At 35.0% G+C, this 25,812-nt stretch overlaps 1 protein-coding gene across 1 annotated transcript in view; it reads right to left on the reverse strand.

Moving 5' to 3' along the window:
- Nucleotides 1-5,993: 5,993 nt before the first annotated feature.
- LOC138327191 (uncharacterized) overlaps nucleotides 5,994-25,812 on the reverse strand; it is a 42,994-nt gene continuing 23,175 nt past the window's right edge. The window contains exons 13-22 of the mRNA XM_069273173.1: nucleotides 24,982-25,190; nucleotides 24,026-24,253; nucleotides 22,149-22,370; nucleotides 21,034-21,076; nucleotides 19,873-19,964; nucleotides 19,284-19,529; nucleotides 14,668-14,889; nucleotides 13,940-13,985; nucleotides 12,989-13,549; nucleotides 5,994-12,056 (exon numbers count right to left, since the gene is read on the reverse strand). Coding sequence (XP_069129274.1) covers nucleotides 11,812-12,056; nucleotides 12,989-13,549; nucleotides 13,940-13,985; nucleotides 14,668-14,889; nucleotides 19,284-19,529; nucleotides 19,873-19,964; nucleotides 21,034-21,076; nucleotides 22,149-22,370; nucleotides 24,026-24,253; nucleotides 24,982-25,190 — 2,114 coding nt within the window. The 3' untranslated portion in view covers nucleotides 5,994-11,811. The remainder of the gene's footprint in view (nucleotides 12,057-12,988; nucleotides 13,550-13,939; nucleotides 13,986-14,667; nucleotides 14,890-19,283; nucleotides 19,530-19,872; nucleotides 19,965-21,033; nucleotides 21,077-22,148; nucleotides 22,371-24,025; nucleotides 24,254-24,981; nucleotides 25,191-25,812) is intronic.

Genomic DNA, 25,812 nt, shown 5'->3' on the forward strand with positions numbered 1-25,812 from the left:
TTATTATGCCAGTATCGTTATCATGCCAGTAAAGTGAATAAGCTATATAAATGTGTACCTATTGTTTGAAGTGCTAGGTACAACTACAGTACTAGTATGTAGAACTATTTATAGATTTACAGATTTAGTCCAGGAAATATTGAAATTATTTTTATCTTTAAAGTCAGTTAATCTAAATATCAGATATATCATGTAATGACTTAAGATCTAAAGTTGATGTAGAAGATATCCAAGGTTACCAATACTTTTAAGAAAATGTCTCAAAACCAGTAATGCTACTGGATTGCTTTGTTTGTAGAGACACTAAATCACTGGGTTTTTTTCTCAGAATAATACACATAACTCCCTCTTTATACAGTTTCCTTCCCTCCAGTATAGAGCAGGTTTCAAGATAGTAAAAATGACATTTGGGAATGCTTTATCCCACTTTCTATGATTGCAGTGTCATTTTCTTGTAGGAATTAATGTCGTAATCACTGGAAGATGGGACAAGTCATGCTTAAACAACATCATTTTACTTTTTCGAAACTACCATATTTTTGTATGTCATTCCATGATAGATTGATATGTGGACCAAATTAAGGACTGGTACAGGCAACGGAAACTGAAAAATCAGTAAAGAAACTACTGTAGTTTATAAAAACAGTATATAAAGTTATTGGCATAGAGTTCTTGGAGGTTTTATAGTGGGATATATGTGTCATGACCATCTAAAATGGCAAAGTTATTAATTTGTTGTCATTTGAGTTAGTTTTCTGTAGTTGAATTTTATTTTTGTTGAATTTTATTTTAGATATTTTTATATTCTCAATTTTCATGCATTCAAGTAGCAGTAGTTTTGTGCAGGTAATTTTTGCTTAGAACAGTAGTTAGTTAACTTTGTTTAGTTGATTTTATGTTTATTAGTTTAGTTAAATCATAGCTGTAGAGAAGTAGTGAATTCTATACTCTAGTTGATTTATATGTTTGATATAGGGATATGGTATATGATCAGCATTTTGTGTGAGTACCCTAACCCATAAAGCTATACATTATGTATAAGTACTCTCTCTTTTATCTGGTGCTTCGCTATCATATATCCTGTCTCGGTTGCATTTCCTTAGGCACAGGGATTTTGGAATATCCATTCTCTAACATCACATTATTGATATTGAATACAGACATTGGGTCAAAGATTTGTGTCAAATCCCTGTGTTTTATGAAGACTTTTAACACAATTGTAGCAACAAATAAATAAACACAGGGTTTTGGAACATCTACATTTCAATGCAGCAGTGGATATATAATCATTGTATTGGATATTATGCCAAGTCCCTGTGCTATGTTAAATACCATTAAGTTAGTGCAGTTACATGTGAATATATATAGCACACATGGATTTGTGAAATCCATTTTCAGCTTACACTTACATTATATTTGTCTTTTTACTCCATGTCCCTCTGCAGTATAACGTAACAGAATGTATTATACTGGGGTTTCGAGATAATTAAACAATGTGGGTAAAGTACAACTTACCATCGATTAGTCCCACCTTCCAGTGACTTTGACGTTGCCAAAGACATATCAAATGATGATGTCTTAATTACCGTATGGTGGGACTAATCAACATTAAATTGTACTTTACCCACATCGTTTTATGTTCTCGAAACGCCTGTAGTTAAGAGTGTGGTGCTGTAACTATCATTTGAATAACACTTTTAAACTACTCACATTTTGTATTAACAGTGCCATATTGGACTATAGATATGTTTTGGTGCAATTTATAAAATTCTTGCCAATTCAAACATTAAATGATGTTGCATCGAAACAAAAATGGTTTTAAAAAGCCTACATTACATATTAATGTAACCTTCATTTGTTACTGTATTTAGTCCTAGTTGGTTTTAAGTCACACAAGTGTGTGTCTTGTGGGACATTTTGCGGTTGCCATTTGTCCGTTGTCAGTAATTATTCCTAGTTATTTCAAATGTATGCTTCCAATATTTACGATTTTGCATTAACATTGTATGGTATGCAGTAGAGGTAAATCAAAATGATGTAAGCATGTTGTTATCATGGTAAAGACAATACATGTTTTTCGTGATTTTATAGCGTAGATTACTCATTTCTTAAATTTTCATTGATTGAACAAATTTTGACAGGCATGTCATTAATCAGCTTATGATATTTCAGAACACATTCAAGTGGCAAACTCCTTACTATATTTCAAATAGTGAAATTTGCTTGATAGTAACTAAAGTATTTTTGTACCAGTTCAAATAGTGAAAAATGCCTGATATTAACTTAGGCATTTTTGTACGAGTTAAAATAGTGAAACTGTGCCTGATATTAACTAAGGCATTTTTGTACCAGTTTAATTAGCAAAACATGCCTGATATTAAATTAGGCATTTTTGTACCAGTTCAAATAGTGAAATTGTGTCGGAAATTTTGAAATTTTGTACCTGTTCAAATAATAAAACCTGCCTGATATTAATAACTTAAAGGCAGGAGGATTTACTTTGGCTTTTCTTTCTAGTTACCTATATAAGCAACATCTCATCTTTTTCCAAGTACAAAAATAAGAAGTGTCTAGTGTCATTCAAGGTCTTCCGCTTTTTTGTTGGCATTTAAATAATGACAGCAATACTTTGAAATGGTGGCCATATCGTGCATTTTATCGTTGTTTGAGTCAGCATACCGGTAATTTGAATTTAAATTATAATTCTACTGATATGCAGAATTATACCAGGGTAAGTGTTGACTTTATGGCTGGAGATGTATGCAAGTCTTTATCCACAGACATGAGTGTTTCCATGGTTACAGATGTATGCCCATCTTTGTCCAATGAATAGATTTGCTTTCATTGGAAACTACATGGTTGAAATGAATTTGGTTTATTCATATCTTCTAACCATAATGTTGTACTATAATTTAATTACAATGTTGTTAAAACTTGACCCCATCAATAGAACAGAATCTTGTGGGTTTCAGTCAATCACAAAGATTTTTTCATTTTATACATGTATATAGAAAGATTTTTTTTATTTTGTATAGAAATTTTTTTATTGCTGTTTTTTATACTAAAAAAAATAAACAAAAAAATAAAAGATATTTTCTTGTATAGATGATGTTTAATTTTGAGGTTTATGATGTTTATCAAATATTCCAAGAGCGATAAAAAATCTTTTTCCACTCCATAATTATGTTACCCTAAGTTGTCATCTTTTGCTACAAAACAATTTTACCAGAACATTTTATACTAGTAATTGATCACAAGACTGTGCTATTCTGTCCTTGCATATTACAGAGTTAGCTCCCTTGCGGGTAGGTATCGATTGTGACATCATGTGTTTGAGGAGAAAACGATGAGCGCAATTCACGTTGTTTTCTCCGAAACATATGACGTTACGCTCGCAAACACATGACGTCACAATCAATACCTACCTGCAAGTGCAGATAACTCTGCAATATGCAAATTCAGAATAACTCAAACAGAAACAACTCTCAATTGCATTTTATCCTCAATCACAGTCTTGAGTAGCTTTGATATACCGTAAAAACTCGTGTAATTTGCGCACTTTTTTGTGCAAAACAAAAATTATAAAGTAAGGGGTAAGCAATTTATATTAAAAAAGATATTTGTCAAGTTTTTTTTGAACAACATGCTAAAACAAAACTCAAACTTTGAAGGACACAAAAAATTATGGATGAAAAAATAAATAAAATTGTGGTCACCAAAAAAACCAACCCACTCAATCTTTTAAATGTAAATAATTTCTTTTTCAAAATCATTTATACAGATTATTTAGTCCATTATATAGTGCCATATTTACTTTTTACAAATTATTCTTTTTTATTGATATGAACAATTTTTGTGTGGGACCATTGTAATATAGGAGTCGCCCAAGTGTTTAAGTGAGGTGGAATATGTTACAAAATTTTACCAGGACAAACAAAATAATTGTATTGAAATCGGGTCTTTGTAGTTTGATAATATTTCAGCCAATGTTCCTTTAAGGATTTTTCCCGCTGGTCCTAAGGACTGGCTGGCCCTAAAAGTTACTGGTCCTGACTGAAAGTTAGTGGTCATTACAAAGTTACATTTAATCCTAGTAGTTTATATAATTAATAGCTAAGTAATAGTTTTACTAACAAAATATATCCGCATACCCGGATTACTATCGTAGACTTTCAACAAAGTTGACTGAAAACAAGAACATTATGGAAATTTGTTTTTCCTACAGCTTGATGTTCAACATTTCTATAATTCTAGATCTACTGCCATTTTTTTGGGAAAAAATTGTCTGCCCGACTATGAAGTTGCCGGTCACTGGAATACAGACACACATTAATTTCTAACACTGATTTCAGCTGTCCTGTTTGCTACATTCTGATCTGGCATAGGTGTTTCCCTTCATGTCACTCATAGCTCCACTCAATTTGAGCTCTTCTGAGAAGGAAACTTTCTCAGAAGATCTTCCAGCTTCTAGATGGAACAGCTTCCAGAAGCAGAAGAGATACAAATCAAGTAAATCAGAAGATATATTCTATAAGTAGAAGGAGAATTGAGTTGGGTAATAGAATGAAATGAAGGGAAGGAATGTTGATAGTGGATATAATTAAAACACATTCACAAAATTTATCCTATTGGTTGGAATGTCTAAGGCAGCAGCATGTATGTAAAATATTGTAAATGAACTAATTTACACAATGTTATTCTTTTTTGTGAAAGTGCAATTTTGTGGCTTTAAAAGCTACGCAGATCTTAATTATCATGAGCATAAGAAAAAGTTTTGTACCACCCATCAAGCTCATTCTCTCAATTTACATGTACAGCAGTTAAAGGAAATTCAGCAGTCGATGAAAATGATTTATTTTGGAGTCCAGGAGATGTTTGGGTGAATATTTTAAGAAAAAATTAGTTAAAGTGAACAGTCGGGCAAGGATGGCTAAAGTCGGTAAAAATTGTGTGAATGTATCCAGTATAATTTCTTATGAAGTGGAATAATAAAATCTCTCGCCAAAATCTGTCTGCGTACGAAGAAATTAATTTAAAGTATAGGAATCCTAATACGTCCTCCCGGCTGACTATGTCCGTGGTTACATTTACACGCAGCCTTGCTTTCAATGCTTTCAACTTTCCTTTTACTTTAATGGTCAGAACTAGGAAACGTAACAGAACTTGGCCGTCGTATTAATATGTGAGAACTTTTGGAAGGCCAATGAACGCATTTAGACTGGTTTTCTTTGCCCGACTATTCACTTTAAATGTCTTTGTTTTTTAGTCCAATGTGAAGTTTGAAATTTTTAAAACCTTATGTACTCATTAGTTAGTGTGTGAAGTTTTATTATACAATGTATTCATATTTAATATAAGACCTTGTTGTTACTTTTTTTGGACCTAAAATTCTTGTTCATGAAAAGTTGATAGTATAAAAATTGATCAAAAATTATTTTGAGAAACTCATGAAAATTAACTTCACAAAATTTTTGTCCATAATAGATATATTGTATTTTTTTCAAGTTTGTTAAAAACTATGACATTTTATTTGTACCATGACCAAAAGAATCTTGCTTATTATTAGAGGTCATTACCGCGGTAGTTTCTGAGAGAAATATTACACCATGTTTTGTAAGAAAATCATTTTGGCCATTTTAATAATTTTGCTTTCACAAAGAAATGTATATTATATATGTGTAACAATCAATACCCCCTCACAATATAGGAGATAACATTTTCTCCCATACTTGACAGGGTTATCCAACGGTTGCTAGGGAAAAGATAACTCTGTCTTTTACCGGGGTAGGGAAAAGACAGCTCACACGGTCTAGACGGTGACGTCAACAATAAATGCGACAACCATTTTTACCATTTGTCATTAGAGAATGGGAGAAAAAGAATCTTACATAGGCCTGTCAGGTAGACAGGGATATCTCAACCAGAGTGAAAATTTTTGACTGGCAAGCCTCGGGTCGACCAGCCAAAATCTTTCACTCGGGTTGAGATATCCCTGTCCACCTGATAGGCCCATGTAAGATTCTATTAATTATGACCGCCAAATTATATCTCATTATCAAATTTGTAACCAGTATTCCATATTATTTTAATAAACAATTTTTTATTGAAATTAATCTGTGTACATGTTTTGATGTGAATATCATGAAGTGCCCTAATTGTTTAGCATACACAATGACCTGTGTGAGCTTCAAACGCCATTCACTCCATCGTCTAGTGTTTGGGGTTTATTGACGACAGTTATGATCAAATCATTGTCTATCAAATTTGAGCCAATTTTGATAAAAATTATTGTCACAGGAAAGGACAAAGCAGTTCAGTAACTACTGATGTATTTTCATCTTGATTGACATAGGGTTTCTTGGTCACAAAATACAGATAACAGCACAGGCCCTTGCATCTCCCTTGACACTGCCTCACTTTCAGCCTCAAGTTGAGTTATCGCCCCTGTAAGGACAACTCTTGGTTCCTGGCTGAGATGTCACAATGCAAATGTAAAAGCGATAGTTTCTGCTCATATTAGTGCTCAGCATAAAAGGAGTGGGACAACTGGTATGCCCGTTATCATGGTATAATAGGATCTGTCCTGTCTGATTGTGGTATGGTTCAGTGAGATGGCACTATAAAATTCAAAGGAGTTTTCAATATCACAAAGAGACACAACACAAGTACACTGCAGCCTCCCAAATAGATATTCACACATTCACTGTATGTGTATAGAGGAGGCTGTTCTCCACTGACCTTAGTTGTTAATGTACGCTAAGCTCAAACCAACCAACCTTTGATTGGTCTGAAAATGGAATTTTCACATGCAATGAATTTACATCAATTGATTAATTATCACTCTACACAGGTAAAATGCTATCAGGTAGATTTGTAATGAAAAGAAAGTGAAACTGACTCATTTTTTTGTTTGTTTTTTGTTTCTGTTTGAATTTCAGGTCAATTTCTGGTCATTTTCAGTACAATATCGAAGTGTAATATACCTTGATTTTTTTGCTCTTACCAATAAAACTAACCTGAATTCACATGAAGACATTTTACCTGTGTATTGACAATTGAGGTAATATATACACTAATTTAAAGATCATCATTGACACTATTATACATAAAATATATATTTTATTGTAAAACCATGGTTATACATTACAAACTTAAAAAATGTGCGTTATGCTCGATTTCCCTTGAAAATCATTATGCTTTCATTTTTAGCTCACCTGGCCCGAAGGGCCGGTGAGCTTATGTCATGGCGCGGCGTCCGTCGTCCGTCCGTCCGTCCGTCCGTCCGTCGTCGTCCGTCCGTCCGTCCGTCTGTCCGTCAACATTTCCTTTAAATCGCTACTAGTCATAGAGTTCTGCATGGATTGTAACCAAATTTGGCCACAAGCATCCTTGGGGGAGGGGGAACAGAACTTGTATAAATTTTGGCTCTGACCCCCCGGGGGCAGGAGGGGCGGGGCCCAATAGGGGAAATAGAGGTAAATCCTTTAAAACACTACTTGTCCTAGAGTTCTGCATGAATTGTAACCAAATTTAGCCACAAACATCCTTGGGGGAGGGGGAACAGAACTTGTATAAATTTTGGCTCTGGTTCCCCGGGGGCAGGAGGGGCGGGGTCCAATAGGGGAAATAGAGGTAAATCCTTTAAATCGCTACTAGTCATAGAGTTCTACATGAATTGTAACCAAATTTGGCCACAAACATCCTTGGGGGAAGGGGCACAGAACTTGTATAAATTTTGGCTCTTGTCATCCGGGGGCAGGAGGGGCAGGGCCCAATAGGGGAAATAGAGGTAAATCCTTTAAATCGCTACTAGTCATAGAGTTCTGAATGGAATGTAACCAAATTTGGCCACAAACATCCTTGGGGGAGGGGGAACAGAACTTGTATAAATTTTGGCTCTGGTTCCCCGGGGGCAGGAGGGGCGGGGTCCAATAGGGGAAATAGAGGTAAATCCTTTAAATCGCTACTAGTCATAGAGTTCTACATGGATTGTAACCAAATTTGGCCACAAACATCCTTGGGGGAAGGGGAACAGAACTTGTATAAATTTTGGCTCTGGTCCCCCAGGGGCAGGAGGGGCGGGGCCCAATAGGGGAAATAGAGGTAAATCCTTTAAATCGCTACTAGTCATAGAGTTCTGAATGGAATGTAACCAAATTTGGCCACAAACATCCTTGGGGGAGGGGGAACAGAACTTGTATAAATTTTGGCTCTGGTTCCCCGGGGGCAGGAGAGGCGGGGTCCAATAGGGGAAATAGAGGTAAATCCTTTAAATCGCTACTAGTCATAGAGTTCTACATGGATTGTAACCAAATTTGGCCACAAACATCCTTGGGGGAAGGGGAACAGAACTTGTATAAATTTTGGCTCTGGTCTCCCGGGGGCAGGAGGGGCGGGGCCCAATAGGGGAAATAGAGGTAAATCCTTTAAATCGCTACTAGTCATAGAGTTCTGCATGGATTGTAACCAAATTTGGCCACAAACATCCTTGGGGGAAGGGGAACAGAACTTGTATAAATTTTGGCTCTGACCCCCTGGGGGCAGGAGGGGTGGGGCCCAATAGGGGATTTAGAGGTTAATATTAAAATTCCTTCAGAAAAGAAACAATGAACCTGTATTCAGAACATTACTTGGCATTACAAACCAGGTGAGCGATACAGGCCCTCTGGGCCTCTTGTTGTATAGATAATGTGTGTAAAATGAACAGTCAAAATGATAAAATATGTATGCATAACACTTGAGGGAAAAGAAATGTTTTTTGAACAACATAAAAATGTTTGAAAAATGGTAAATTCAATAAAATTCAAAATATTGCATTAAATAAATAAAGTAGAATGCTTGAGTTGCAAATTATAAACATATACTTCCATAATAATTTGATTCTGACAGATCCAAAAACAATGTAACAGATTTAATGGAATGTTTAAGATTCCATTCATGAAAAATATATATCTATTGAATGATTGCCAGGCAGCATGTGGCCATGCCTTGTGCTCGCAAACGCACATGCCTCTATTCAATGTTGTAGCAAATTGGTAAATCCAATACAAAATGCAAAGTCATGTGCGGTACCTGGATGGTTTGACTGAGGGCTGGTAATCCGTCAATTATCATTTGATTAATTAACATGCAGATCTCAAAAACATTTTAATCAAAAACAATGTAACGGATTAAATGGAATGTTAATGAAATTAATAGAACTCATAAACAAAAATAATGACGTGAATATTGCAGATCTGGTTGTTTTAAAGGCCATAAGAAAATTGAAAAAGATAATCATATATGCTCTTGAACCTTATAAACTTTTCCTATCACAGTCAAAGCAGGCTAGGAGAATTTCACTGAAGCTAATGATGACTTATTCCGAATTTGCATATTACAGAGTTATCTGCACTTGCGGGTAGGTATTAATTGTGACATCATGTGTTTGTGAGCTTAACGTCATATATTTAGGAGATAACAATGTGAATTGCGCTCACAAAATAATGACATAACAATCGATACCTACCCACAAGGGAGCTAACTCTGTAATATGAAAAGACGGAATATAGACAACACTACAAGGCCCAGTTTAATGCACATTCCTTGAATTTAAGGAATCCCTTAATTTAGAATGCATTACGGATTTTAAGGAAGACTTCTTAAATTTAAGGGGTTTTCCTTAACTTCTGTAATGCTTTCCTATGTGGAATTTTAAGTTAGGAATTCCTTGAAGTTAAAGAATATTTATGCAAAGCCAGAAAGTCTAAGGTTAAGCTTCACGAGCAGCTTACAAAAGTGTTACTGATATAACAAGATGTGAGAAACTCTATGTAGCATCACAAATATGTAAAAAGTTAACATAATAACACTGTAGTGCTCTTTCCGTGAGAAACAGCTGTAAAATTAACAAAAAGTATAACACAATAAATATGCTTGACAGATTCCTTGATGCTCCAGGGGTTACTATCACTGACGTTACATTGTAAATCCACCCTCATAGTAAAACTGTTGACAGTTCAGGAGAAAACAGGAGGCCCAAGGGCCTTAACGGTCTTCTGACTACCTTGGTAATAGTTGTATAGGAAATTAATTAGATATGATGTCATGGTAGCCATCTTTGATTTGGGATCAACCAGAGATGTAACAACACTTTGTCAAAATCGTATAAGGATCATTTCATGCAAGTTTCAGCTAAATCGTACTGGTAGAACTTGAGAAGAAGTTCAAAATATGTTTTCAAGATGGTGGCTGTTGCGACCATCTTGAATTTTGGATCGACTCTAAAAATAACAACACTTTGTCGAGACCATGTCAGGATCATTTCATGCTTAGAGTTTCAGCCAGATCGTATTGGTAGAACTTGAGAAGAATGACCTAAAAACTAACCAATCTGGAGAGACTTCCTTTAAAGGTTACAGAGAGAGAAACGCCCAACTTCAAAGGCACACAGTCAACCACAGTGTATCATTTATCAATTCTTTTGATGTATATCACAGGATCACTTCTATTGCCTTCAGTTTTGCCATGACATATTCCAGGGGTGGATATAAAAACAGCGATTGTAACCCTTGGACTATCGAAGGATGCCTTGACAGAGATATCCACATTTCTCAGGTGAAGTTAAGATATCTATATATCTATCTTACCGAGTAATTAAGATGTCTCTATCTTACCATTTTGCCCAGTAAGATGTTTCTATCTTACCCAGTAAGATATCTCAATCTTAACCAAGGTGAGATGGCAGGGACACAGGGAACTAACAGAATTTGACAACTCAGAAATCTGATTCCATGAGAGAGATTCCTGGTCTCCTTACTCCCTTAAAGGTTTTTTTTTAAATATTCACAATGTGTTTATACGGCAACAAGAATGGTATTCCTTTTATGTGAATCTAATGGTCTGATATAGGTATTCACACAGAATCAGACTATAAAATGTTTGTTAGGAACAGTAAATAAACTCCATAGTCAAGGTTTTTCATACAAGTATTTTCTCTGATGAAGTAGATAGCAAATCACTTTGAGCAGAAAATGTCATACTAGACAATAACACTGCACTATAAATTGACCAACCAAAAGAATACTTGATAATTCTTAATTTCTTTTCCAATTTCCATGTCATATATACGACTGTGTTTTCTAATAATGTCCATAAAAACCCAAAAGAACTACTGATAGTTTAACAATATATGCAATTATATGTCAATATTTTGTGAGTTTCTTTGTTTTAATTTACAAGATGATAAAGTATAGACTATGGGTGCTGAAAATGATGGCAAGAAAGCAGCAGCTTTGTTCAACTTTGTCAGTGCATGCATGGTACAATACGGGTAGCTCACCAGATTATCGCACAACAAAAATTGTGCTTAACGGCCATGATTCATTGTCCAGCAGCAAACACTTCTGATTATGTATTCATTTGTATACAATTTCCGAATATACATGAACGCAATAATGTAATTTAACAAAGAGAGACAGGCAAGACATTTGGCCAATAAAGCTTACACAGATGAAAAAAAAACGAAAAAAAATACCTTTGGCCCTGACCAACTGTCGTTATTAGATAAACCCCAGTATATCAACAATCCAGGGAGGTCTATTTTACTGAAAACTTGCTTGGTCTGCATGTTGATGATGTCATGGACTACCTGATGTGAAGTTTGTCCACTTTCAAAATCAGAGAGCGATGCTGATTGGTTCAGTAATAATTCCAACTCACATTTCGTCCGTCGGTTCATCAATTGAATGTGATGAGATACTCCAGATCAGTGAACAATGCTGGTCTGTCCAGTAATTATTCAAACTTTCTCACATTTTGTTGATCAGTTCATCACTTGAATGTGATGAGATACTCTGGGTAGGTAAGGTCTTGGTCGTAAACCACAAACTCGCGATCACTAAAAGCTCCGCCGTCTGCCACTACCGATGTGTAAACTTCCGAGTGTTGAGTACACACAGCTGCATGGCATGCCTTACATGGTGGGCGCCTGTAGCTTTGGCCACTTTTTGTAGTAACGATATCTCCGAGGCTCATTCTGAGAAGAAACATGTAGCTAAACCCGTTACTGTCTCTATCTGTTAAAGAAGACATACAAATTATGAGGATTTTTTTTTTTTTTTATCATTTTTAGTTTTACGTCACAGGGTTATTTAAGAATGTGCCAGGTTTGGTGGGGAAGGAAAACGAGAGTACCCGGAGAAAAATCACCCAGCGAAAAGCAAACAGAAGTCTGCTTTGACAAGTGAGACTGAAACAATTTCATTGCATTACTTCTGTTACTGTTAAACCATGCTGTCTTAGTGACAGTTACTAACCTCTGTATATAGACCACTTGGCAAGTTGCTTAATAAGACACTTTTTATGGTCCAACATAGTTACTTTCAACACCTGGATTTGCCCCTAGGGAATCGTTAATATACAAATAGCCATATAGACCCCTTTTAACCCCTGCCCGCTGGCCCTCCAGGGGTCAATCCAACCATTTGTATGATGCTACCATTGCAATATAAATGCTTTATAATTCCATGCTAGGCTTCAGAAAAGATGTCATGAAAATAGCCAAACTGGCCACTTTAGTTCCTGCACCCCTGAGGCCCCCTAATGGTCAGCCCCACCATTTGTGCAATTTTGAATCCCACCTCATAAGGATGCTACCATTGCAATATGAGTGTTATCCTATGCTTAGTTTCTGCTTATGTTATGAAGAAGAAGTTGCTTGTTGCCATAGTATGGCAAAAGCTCACCATGCATGGTCCATCGGACCACAAAGAAAAAAATCACCATAATTAGCTAACTTATTTAACTTTTTTCTTTCTCATACAGAGATCACGGAATACAATTTGATTTTCCTTATACCATATTCTGTATAGCCAGTAAATTTTGCAGTGGGATTATTTTCATGAATGAAACTGTGAAATATGATCCCCACGAATTTTAAGCGATATACAGTAACAAACAATAAATGTATTGACATTCAGTCATCTAGATATTTTTAGCCGATACCTACCAATATATTGACTGGATTTGGATGCCACCTCTGCTGCATACACACCACTTCCAAGGCGACCAGCCTGAGCTAAGCGATTGTCGAGGCCCTGGTAAGTAATTGTTTGTACATAAGGACTTTTCGTTCCATGGAAAAGATATGCTTCATTGATTTCATAATGAAGATGCTGTGTCATGGCGTTATGGAGATGCTTAGAAGTGACAACTGGTCCTCGAGATCCACTAACGTTCTGTAAGTCTTTAAAGTTACCGACCGTGTACGCCTGCCGAAACAGACTCTGACACATATTGAGGTAATTCTCTAAAAGTTTGATACTTTCTAGTCGTTCTATCTTAACAATTGTGTGTGACGCCATTCCAGTGTTCTTGAAGACGGTTTCTATGTATCCTTTTGTCTGGCTGTCTACATGTACCAGCGTTGGGGAGGACTTGGGGTCCATCGCCCATTCCTTCACACTTTTCTTGTCCGTGTACCTGGTCCAGTATGGGGGAGGGCGAGGATACTCCATGTATTTGTGCTTTAAGAAGGCTTTGGTGTTTCTGGCAGGAACCGTAGATGTAACTGTAAAACAGAAAATTTCACAAATGTTCTTTGGTCATGGTGATAATAAATATCACTTTCAAGCAAATGAGCAAAATTCCAAATGTTCGTTTTTCCTTTTAACTTCAATGAAACCCCTTTTTGTCCTTTTTAATGGAATATTTTTTATCCTTTTTATTCTAATGACATTTTTTTTTTATTATTATACATGTAACAATTCTGGATTGGACCAGTGACCAGGTAGTTCAATCAGTAGATCCTCTGGCTAGTATTTTGAGGTCCTGGGTTCGAGCCCAGGTCTGGCAAATATTTGGAGGTCCTGGGTTCGAGCCCAGGTGTGGCTTTGAATTTATCTATTTGATTGTACAACACAAAGTCTAACACTAATACTAAATTAGAAAGTTTTCATACCTGGTCTTTGTATTCTGTTCTTTCCCTGGATTTCATCTTTAAAGGCCTGAAATAAACGATTGATATATATATATATGCACAGTCATATATTCATACATGTATTTATCACATAATCCACCAGTGAATTCACACAAAGCATGCAATATATTTGGATATGTCACTTGTGTAATATAACCTGAAGCGCTTTTCATTGGCTTGAAATTCATTGTGATGTCATGACTTGACATCAATAATCAGCGATGTGATGCTAGGATTCGAGGATTTCAAGACAAAATTGTGACCTCCGCTGGATTTATACAATATATTTTGATGTGAGATTCTTCAAAATGTAGATTGTTGTAATCATAAGTGATAAAACATATCTGAATTTTTAGTTCATTTCATATGAGATTTTATAAAACTCGTTTCACAAGTTTCAAAGTTTTAAATTTTGGTCATCAAGGCTTGCAAAATTAAAAACTTTTTAGACTCATTTAAAAAAAAATCTCATATGAAATGAACTCTGTATTTATCACATAACTTTTATTAATGGAATTACAAGAAAAAATTTAGAATTTTATCTCTTTATAAATACAGCTCAGATGTAACATTTCCGTCTAAGACAACTGTGCAACATCATTTATTGATTATGACATATGTAACAGTGACCTTGACCTACTTTTGGTGGGAAGGTCAACTGTGAAGCTTGAACATGATCAACAAAGAAAACTTTTAAAAATCATAATCACCTGTACAATATCTCTCCAATCAGGTCCAAACACGACAACTTTCACCTGTAAGAGATGAGTTTGTTTTTTCTTTTCATAATCTTTAATGCCTTCCACTATTGCATTAGCTACTATGTCCTTAGGGAATTTAAGCATGCCTGTCCCAAGAGCAGGGAATGCAATGGAGTTGTAGCCCTTGTTGTCAGCTTCCAACAAACAGTCTTGCACAAAGTCATATACAACCTAGAAAAGAAAAGATTTTAAATATTTAATTCATGTATCTATTAACATATATTAGAAATTTGTCTTGAAAATAACACTTTTTGAACAGCTCACATCAGCAGTGCTTGTTGAATATGTGAATGAGAAACATTTGTGAGAAAACAGGGATTTTTCTGATCATATGAAAGTTTCTCAGGTAGGTTTTCAAACTTACATTTTCAAAAACATGTATATATAGGGAATACATGGTCAATGTCTTAAAATATAAGCTGTATTTTTGCAAGGGTTAAGAAAGAAAAAATGTGGGCAAGCGTTCAGCAAGCTACTTTTTCTTTCTGGCCCGAGCCAAAAATACAGCTTATATTTAAAGACACTGACCATGTCAGCATTTTATCCTGCAACATTCACCAAAAACACATTTTAGCTGAAAGATACCAACGATGTTGCAATATGTCGTTCTTTCTAAGAACATTTCACCTCGGAAGTAGGTCAGTCGAATCAGCGCACACGCTGAAATTCTAAAATACAGCTGATTTATGTTAGTGCTGCATGAATACAGCAAAAACATATGTGGTAGCTAATGCTGGTTGCAGGATAAATGTCTACATTATTATGAAGACAAATATACTCATGATTTACCTTTTTACCATCTTCAATTTTCGACTAAACCCTATTGTATAACACAAAACACCTATTGTATAACACACAACAACTATTGTATAACACACAACACCTATTGTATAACACAAAACACTATTGTATAACATAAAACACCTATTGTATAACACAAAACACCTATTGTATAACACAAAACACTATTGTATAACACAAAACACTATTGTATAACACAAAACACCTATTGTATAACACAAAACACCTATTGTATAACACAAAACACCTATTGTATAACACAAAACACCTATTGTATAACACAAAACACTATTGTATAACACAAAACACCTATTGTATAACACAAAACACTATTGTATAACACAAAACACTATTGTATTACACAAAATACTATTGTATAACAAAAACACACTATTGTATAACACAAAACACTATTTATAAACACAAAACACCTATTGTATAACACAAAACACCTATTGCATAACACAAAACACCTATTGTATAACACAAAACACTATTGTATAAACAAAACACTATTGTATAACACAAAACACTATTGTATAACACAAAACACCTATTGTATAACACAAAACACTATTGTATAACACAAAACACCTAATGTACAACACAAAACACCTATTGCATAACACAAAACACCTATTGTATAACACAAAACACCTATTGCATAACACAAAACACTATTGTATAACACAAAACACCTATTGTATAACACAAAACACCTATTGTATAACACAAAACACCTATTGTATAACACAAACAAGAGGTCCATGGGCCTTAACGGTCATCTGGCTCATGGCACAAAACAACAAAGTCACAGTATAAAGTATTGGTTAACGATTAATATAAACAATTCAAGGAATCCTTAGTTGAATATGTAAGTTTCTGAAATAGGTAAATATCATTTGTTGAACAAACTTGGTAGCCCTTCATCCATATATGGCTGTAACCCATTCAAGGATTAATATGAGGAGTCGTCAGATTTTAAAGCCAAATTTCAGCAAAGCTCCCATTTTGGACCTCCGCCGTACTATTCCCATGGGTCTTAGCTCGGTCCTTTATATAATATGATTGTCCTCACCTAAAGTTCCCCTTTCTGAATCAATTAAAACCCCTATAGACCAATTTTCATTGAGATCGGAGACTGAAACCTGAAAACAGGAAGTGGGCCAGAGGCCATCTTGGAATACCAAAATCTTTACGAAAATGTTTTCATGTTGTTCGGCATCAATTAAAATCCCTATTGACCAATTTTCATTGAGATTGGAAACTGAAACCTTAAAACAGGAAGTGGGCCAGCGGCCATCTTGGAATACCAAAAATCTTTACGAAAATGTTGTATGTTGTTCGGCATCAATTAAAACCCCTATAAAATCGTTGAGATCGGAGACCGAAACCTGAAAACAGGAATTGGGCCAGCTAAAATTAAGAAAATTTGCCCTTTTGAAGCCCCACCCCTCAGCCCCTAGGGGTCGGACCAGGCTCATTTATATAAAATATGATTGTCCTTCCCCAATGATGTTTCACACCAAATATGGATGAAATCCATCAAGGATGAAGGAGGAGTAGGATTTTAAAGCTAAAATTAAGAAAATTTCACCCTTTTGAAGCCCAATCCCTCAGCCCCTAGGGGTCGGACCAGGCTCATTTATATAAAATATGATTGTCCTTCCCCAATGATGTTTCACACCAAATATGGATGAAATTCCATCAAATATGGATGAAATTCATCCAAGGATGAAGGAGGAGTTAGATTTTAAAGCTAAAATTAAGAAAATTTGCCCTTTTGGGGCCCCACCCCTCAGTCCCTAGGGGTCGGACCAGGCTCATTTATATAAAATATGATTGTCCATCCACAATGATGTTTCACACCAAATATGGATGAAATCCATCCAAGGATGAAGGAGGAGTAGGATTTTAAAGCTAAAATTAAGAAAATTTGCCCTTTTGGGGCCCCACCCCTCAGTCCCTAGGGTGGGGACCAGGCTCATTTATACAAAATAAGATTGTCCGTCCCCAATAATGTTTTACACCAAATATGGATGAAAACCATCAAAGGATGAAGGAGGAGTAGGATCTAAAAGCTTAAATTAAGAAAATTTGCCCTTTTGGGGCCCCGCCCCTCTGTCCCTAGAGGTCGGACCTATCTCATTTATATAAAATATGATTGTCCTTCCCCAAGGATGTTTCACACCAAATATGGATGTAATTCACTCAAGGGTTTAGGAGGAGTAGGCTTTTGTATAAATATTTTTACGCACGATGCACGGCGCACAGCGCACGACGATGGACGAAACATGATGACAATAGGTCATCCTGACCTTTGGTCAGACCTAAACACCTATTGCATAACACAAAACACCCACTGTATAACATAAAACACCTATTTTTATAACACAAAACACTATTGTATAACACAAAACACTATTGTATTACACAAAACACCTATTGCATAACACAAAACACCTATTGCATAACACAAAACACTATTGTATAACACAAAACACTATTGTATAACACAAAACACCTATTGTATAACACAAAACACTTATTGTATAACATAAAACACCTATTGTATAACACAAAACACCTATTGTATAACACAAAACACTATTGTATTACACAAAACACCTATTGCATAACACAAAACACCTATTGCATAACACAAAACACCTATTGCATAACACAAAACACTATTGTATAACACAAAACACCTATTGTATAACACAAAAACACCTATTGTATAACACAAAACACTATTGTATTACACAAAACACCTATTGCATAACACAAAACACCTATTGTATAACATAAAACACCTATTGCATAACACAAAACACCCACTGTATAACATAAAACACCTATTGTATAACACAAAACACTATTGTATTACACAAAACACCTATTGTATAACACAAACACCTACTATTGCATAACACAAAACACTATTGTATAACACAAAAACACTATTGTATAACACAAAACACCTATTGTATAACACAAAACACCTATTGTATAACACAAAACACCTATTGTATAACACAAAACACCTATTGTATAACACAAAACACCTATTGCATAACACAAAACACTATTGTATAACACAAAACACCTATTGTATAACACAAAACACCTATTGTATAACACAAAACACTATTGTATAACACAAAACACCTATTGTATAACACAAAACACCTATTGTATAACACAAAACACTATTGTATAACACAAAACACCTATTGCATAACACAAAACACTATTGTATAACATAAAACACCTATTGTATAACACAAAACACCTATTGTATAACACAAAACACTATTGTATAACACAAAACACCTATTGTATAACACAAAACACCTATTGTATAACACAAAACACCTATTGTATAACACAAAACACCTATTGTATAACACAAAACACCTATTGTATAACACAAAACACCTATTGTATAACACAAAACACCTATTGTATTTTTCCTTGATGTAGATTGACAGCCCCTAAGAATGGACTCCCCCCACAACTGTATAATTTCAAGACCTCTATCTATGTAATTTGCGCGATTCCATCTTCAAATTTTATTTAAATAAAGAAAAAGAGCATACTTACTGGCTAAGGCAATTTTCAAAATTACCAAAAATGATAAAACTAAATTTTGATGGATTGAAAGTTCAGATTTGATACTTAGTGTATAACATCTAGATTTGTATTATTTCTCAGATGATATTTAACTATTAATAACGTACGGAATCCATCAATATCATTACCTCCTCGGGCCGTTTATGTCCTCTCTGTTTGGTGTAAAATGAGGTGAAAGTTCCATGGAACACCTTTTTACAGGGAAGTTTGTAGCCCCCGGTGACAGCAAGATCTCCTGGGAGGATCCCGTTGGGGTACCCATTGTCACATTCAGTCTGTAGTTCGGGGCCAGCTACCTCCAGTAGGGACTTTGCCAGGCCCGACCCCCGACCCAGCTTCAGGTCCTTAGAGGTACTGTTTACAATCACATCAACCTGAAATAGACATATTTGTACAACTATGACAATGGTATGGAGTACAAAATAAAACTTCTTATGTCCTTACGAGAAATGCAGTCAGGAGGGGGATGTTTTTGAAGTAGAAATATTTGAACACAATTTCCAGATTATCGTGGGTTCACTGTACTGTAGTAGCATACATACAATGGAGTTGTTTGCAAAACTCTTTGAAGAGGTACGGATGAACAAAATCACAAAAGATTGATATAAAGAATAAGAATATTATCAAAGTAATTACGGTGCAAAATTTGGAGAACAAATACTTTACAGAGATCAATCAATTTAAAAAAAAAAAAGAAGAATTGTGTATCCATGTTACCTTCTGTTCAGCCATTTTGCCACAAATAACCTCAAAATTAATTGGACCAATTTTTGTCGTAGTAGGGGTTGTATTTGCTGCAGGTCCAGATGCTGAAACAATGTATTACATCATGACACATAAAACAGAGTCAATTGCAATCTATCTTAAAAGCCTATCTTAAAGTTAAGGAAAATGTGCTTTGATTTGATGTCAAAATGATACAGTACCTTCCAGATTTCAACTCTTATTATCATGATCTAAAAGATCATGAACCAGGGCTTCTTAAAAATTGAGATATACGTTTTAAGAAAAAGTTGATGCCTGAACATTGTTTGTTTGTTTGATTATTTTAACGTCCTATTAACAGCCAGGGTCATGTAAGGAGGGCCGCCCATGTATGCAGTGTGTAGCGTGTGAAGTGCGAGGTGCAAGTTTTGGGAGACTGCGGTATATTCGCGTTATGTCTTCTTGTATAGTGGAACTGTTGCCCTTTTTATACTGCTATATCACTGAAGCAGGATGCCGAAGACACAAAGCAACACACCCCACCCGTTCACATTATACTGACCAAGGGCAAACCACAACAGAATGTATGGTTACTTACATTTTGTTATACAATGTATGTATACTATTTATTTACATTTTCACTGAAGACCCACAATGTTATTTTACCAAATTAGAGTCATCACTGCACGACTGACCAATCCTTAAAATGTGACATCATTGTTCATGATTATAAGAATTTTGAAAAGTTGCCAATCACAGAGACAGCTTTGAAGCAGATTTTCTGTCCTTGACAAAATGATCGAGTCAGGGTATATACATTTTCATTTAACATATCATTTTTTTTATATGTTCTTCAAAACCTAGTACATACAATGGAAGCCAATTAATGTAATGTTGGTTATTGTCACATTCCTCTTAATATCATAATATTTTTGTATGACAAATAGAATATGATATAAAGAGAATTCCACGTACAGTATCAACTGATTCAGTTAGTAGATACATGATGATAGATGCTGATTGAATAACAGCAAATTCAACATAAAACATTTTACGTATGTTTTAAAAGTATGCTTCATTATTTGCCTTAATCTTGTGCAACTGGTATTCATTATCCCATAACTGCTATATCACTCAGAGCAGATCTATAGATGTTGAATAATTTATACTTACAGCCTGGTGGCAGGGCTAGAGACTTCACAGCCGACAGGAATTCCTATCAATTGAAAAAAATATTAAATAATTAAAGGAATAACTTTATTAAGATAATCATTGCAATGACATTCAGGATCTTGAATTTCTAGAATTTTGAAAATATGAATTCATACCAATGTTTAAAAGGAAATAAAAATCATATGGTGATGCGATTGTTTCCAAACTCTTGTGAATCAAAGATAGCTACAATGTATTTGACAGTTTATAGGCCCTCAATATACACAACTTGCAATAAACTTTCATAGAAATCATACTATAACATTGAATTGTACAACATTTTGACCAGATAAACTTATAACAGCCCCCTCTATATCACCCATCAATGACCAAGGGTTAGATATTTAATTTTCAATTCTGGGTCATAGGAATAAGTCAGGTCCCTATGTCTAATACTAAACACAGGACAATAAAAATACTGACAATTTCATAAAAGGGGCTTTTCGTAAGGATTAAAACTTTCTACAGTTAAATTCCATATTTTCCCAATGACATTAATAATTTAGTACAGTAATACTTGTTTAAAGAACCAACTCTGTATAAAGTCCACATGCTCGATAAGACCACTTTGACTGTGACCTTAATCGTAAATGTCAACCTGTGTATAAAGCCCACTTGTTTACAATGACCCTTTTTTCTTTGTATCTTGGATGGTCTTTATAGACAGGTTTGAAGATGCAACACTGCTGACGAATGGTATTTTTTTCGCTATTAAAAATAGGAGCTAAAAAAGTGTTTTTCTTCTGTTACAAAAGTTACTTATTTTGCACCATTACCATCCTTGAAAAATTTGTGCTTCTTAATATTTTACTTAAAAGATAAAAATATGAAAAAATAATTAATTGCTTCCTGAAAAAATCTGTTACACTATGCCCTATATGGAATGATGTACTGATTGTGCATGCACCAAGAACAAAATATATTGTCTTCTATGCACTTTTGTGCTAATAAGATAGATATACACAATTAAACATCAGTTATTGTTTCAAATGATGAGTATCATATATGCTATGTCAGTGGTGGAGCATCTTTAACGGTTTACCACATTACATAATTACATGTGTATATATACTTACCCGGAATATATTGTCTTCCTTGTAGAATACCACAATATATATTGTTTTCAAGGTGGTTGAATTATGAGCTCCATCGAAATCTTTTAAACACTGGAACATTGTCTTAGCAACCGTATCCGGGGAGTATCCGAGGAAACCTGTACCTAGAGCTGGGAATGCTATGGAGGTCCTGTTAGTGATGTGAGCTTTCTCCAGACACTTGTGTAACAGTGATTTCATCACCTGTAGTATAGACATAATCTTTTCAATATACCTATGTATGGTATAACCAGTTATTTCCAGTTATTTACATAATATTATTTTATATTATGAAGGTCAAATTTTTTTAAATTTTAACTCAAACCAAGAAAATCAAATTTAAGTGCTGTTTTTTTTTTATTTTTGTGATCTGGCTTTTAGGGTTTATAATTGATTCAACCATTTCTCAGTATTTCATAAATCATTTTCACAATTTTTAGCAATATTCTGCAAAGTCATGAAAATGTCATCCCTACAAAAATAATTGGCTTTATATATATGGTACAATTGTCTAATTAATTGTCACTCCTGGATATCTTTATTGTGTATGAATGCTTGAACTCATTCTCAACCTGATTCAAGATTAATACGTGTTGTATATTATGATATGTTGTAATATGATATTGTACATCACACTGATTGCCTTTCATCCTTGGTCAACGTGTTCCCATATTAAACCCGTAAAATATCGAGGATGATTCATAAAATCTAAAAGAAAAATTCATCTATGCAAAACTGTTTTCCTTCTGGAACCTTTTTTGTTAAAGTGAACAGTCGGGCAAGGATGACTAAAGTCGGTAAAAATGGTGTGAATGTGTCCAGTATGATTTCTTATGGAATAGAAAAATAAATTTTCTCGTCAAAATCTGTCTGCGTACGTAGAAATTAATTTAAAGTATACGAATGCTAAAACGTCCTCCCGGCTGACTATGTCCGTGGTTACATTTCCACGCAGCCTCGCTTTCAATGCTTTCAACTTTTCTTTATTTCAATGGTCAGAACTGGGAAACGTAAGCAGAACTTGACCGTTGTATTAATATGTGAGAACTTTTGGAATGCCAATGAACGCATTTAGACTGGTTTTCTTTGCCCGACTATTCACTTTAAACACCTACCAAAGCAAATACAGTATTGTTCTCTAGATTGGTGAAGACTTCTGGAAAGTTTTATGGCTGGCACTGTCACCTTATCAGATGTAACCTTAATTTGACCTGATCGAAGTCTGATTGATGATTAAAATGCTACTCTCCTGAAACTGCTGATCAAATGCTCATTGTATGTTTTTAGCTGCCTCTGTTCAAGATCTATATACTATTAATTTATTCATTTCATTGGTGGCTTTTGGACCCTTTTGATCTGAAAAGGGTTAAAAAAAGTTTGCAAAATTCCGACATTGATCACTCACAAACACTTGTGTAAAGATTATTAAACGTTATAGATCATAATCTCTTCCTAAACTCAATGACCCCTGAAATTTGTTAATGAACTAATCCAGCTTTTGAATCAGGAGAGTTTACATTTGTTTTCAGGGGTCAAAGAGTTACATTGTAAACAACCAATCTTTGCTGATAAATATCCAGTAGCCATGAAAGGACAATTTCATTTTTGGGTTTATTAGTTTAATTTCCTATTAACAGCCAGGGTCATGTAAGGAGGTGCCAGGTTTGTTGGTTGAGGAAAGCTGGAGTACCCGGAGAAAAAACCACAGACCAGGGGGGATACCTGGCAACTGCCCCACATGGGATTTGAACTCGCGACCCACAGGTGGAGGGCCAATGGTAATATGTCAAGATATCTTAACCACTCGGTCACCGCAGCCCCTGACAATTTTGAGCCTCAATCAATGTCATATCAAATACCTTTTCCTCTTGGGGACCCGTCCATTTTGGCAGGCAAACATGGTAGATCTTCTGACAGGAAAGTTTTCCTCCACTCGTCACGGCCATGTCCCCGGGGTTAATACCCCCCGGGTAGTCATTGTCACACTCAGTCTGGATTTTATCCCCAGCGGCATTTAGAAGACTCCTGGATGCTCTCCCTTGACTTAATTTAAGTTCTGGTGCAACACTGTTCACTATGACATCAGCCTATAACAAAAGACCAAAAGGGCCTGTACTGGTCAACTGCTATTACTACTGGAAACAACTTTATTTTTACATATACAACATTATTTGTTTATTTTCAAGTGTAATAGAGTGCAGGATTTTATATAAACTAAATCACTGCCTCAGTCAAAGAATGAACTGGGGACCTCTGGATTATTATCTTTCTGTCTTATGCTCAACAGATCAAGAAATTCTCTCTAGCTGCTAGTAGTATTCAGGGTTTGACATGTATTCATTGATACATGAATTCACAATCAGGAGTTTTTAGTGAAAATCTTGCGTTGATAAACAATTATTTGCAAATATTTTATTTCACATTCATGGTATCTTGGGACATTATGTGAAAAATTTCGCAGACATAAAGTAGTTTGCAATAATATGATTTATGTCTGAGGTGGATTTTCAGCTTTAACAGCTTTTGAAGGTAAAATTTGGAAGAATGATCCCTTGAAAAATTATCAAGTAGTCTAAAAAGTTAATTTTAAGCATTTATGAAGTCACTATTTTTTATTTTCATCTGTTTTTTTTTTTTTTTTTTTTTTTGCAAACTTTTGTGAGAAGCTGCAATGCAGATTTACACCGTTTCCAAGCAAAATTTTTTTCATGCCTTGATATTAAAAAATAGTGACATCAATGCTAAAGTAAAAATATTGACATGATATGATTGTATAATTGTCAATACTGAAAAGGTTAATGAACTATCACCATACCGTTTCCTCTACGATGTTCCCTTTGATAACTGTGGTGTCTATACTGCCAATCTTAGTGAACCTTGGACGCCGTCTTCGCCTTGTTGGTGGTGGGGGCGATTCTTCATCTTCTTCGTTCATGTCGTCAGACGCACCAGAACTGATACGTGAAGGATTCCGCTGGTAGACTAACTGATCCAACCTTGACGGTGAGTATTGTACATCTTCATCTTCCAATGTAAAATAATCAAAAGTGCAAAATGCATAATGTATTTTAAACATTAGATACTGTATCTTGATTGTTGATATCTGTAAATTATTGAATGTTATTCCTTATAGATAGGTTGACTGGATTTCAAATGTTGATATTATTGGTGGTTTGAGACTAAAGACAGGTTTGAATGCTGATATTGTGAGTGGTCTCATTAGACTGGTTTGTATTTTGAATGTTGATATTTTGGGTGATCTCTTTGACAGATTGAGTTATTTTTGCTCTATAACAGGTTTGATTTTGAATGTTGATATTTTGTGGTGGTCCCTATAGACAGGTTTATATTTTGAATGTTGCTATTTTAGGAGGTCTTATTATACAGGTTTGTCTTTTAAATGTTGATATTGTGAGTGGTCTCATTAGACAGGTTTGTCTTTTGAATGTTGATATTGTGAGTGGTCTCATTAGACAGGTTTGTATTTTGAATGTTGATATAGTGAGATGTCTCATTAGACAGGTTTGCTGGAATTTGAAAGTGTATTGGAGTGTTATATTGACAGTGATTTGTATTTTGAATGTTGATATTGTAGTGATCTTAGACAGTTGATTATGAATGTTGATATTGTTGATATTGACAGGTT

This window comes from Argopecten irradians, chromosome 7 (genome assembly GCF_041381155.1).
Source record: "Argopecten irradians isolate NY chromosome 7, Ai_NY, whole genome shotgun sequence".
Taxonomy (NCBI): Eukaryota; Metazoa; Mollusca; class Bivalvia; order Pectinida; family Pectinidae; genus Argopecten; species Argopecten irradians.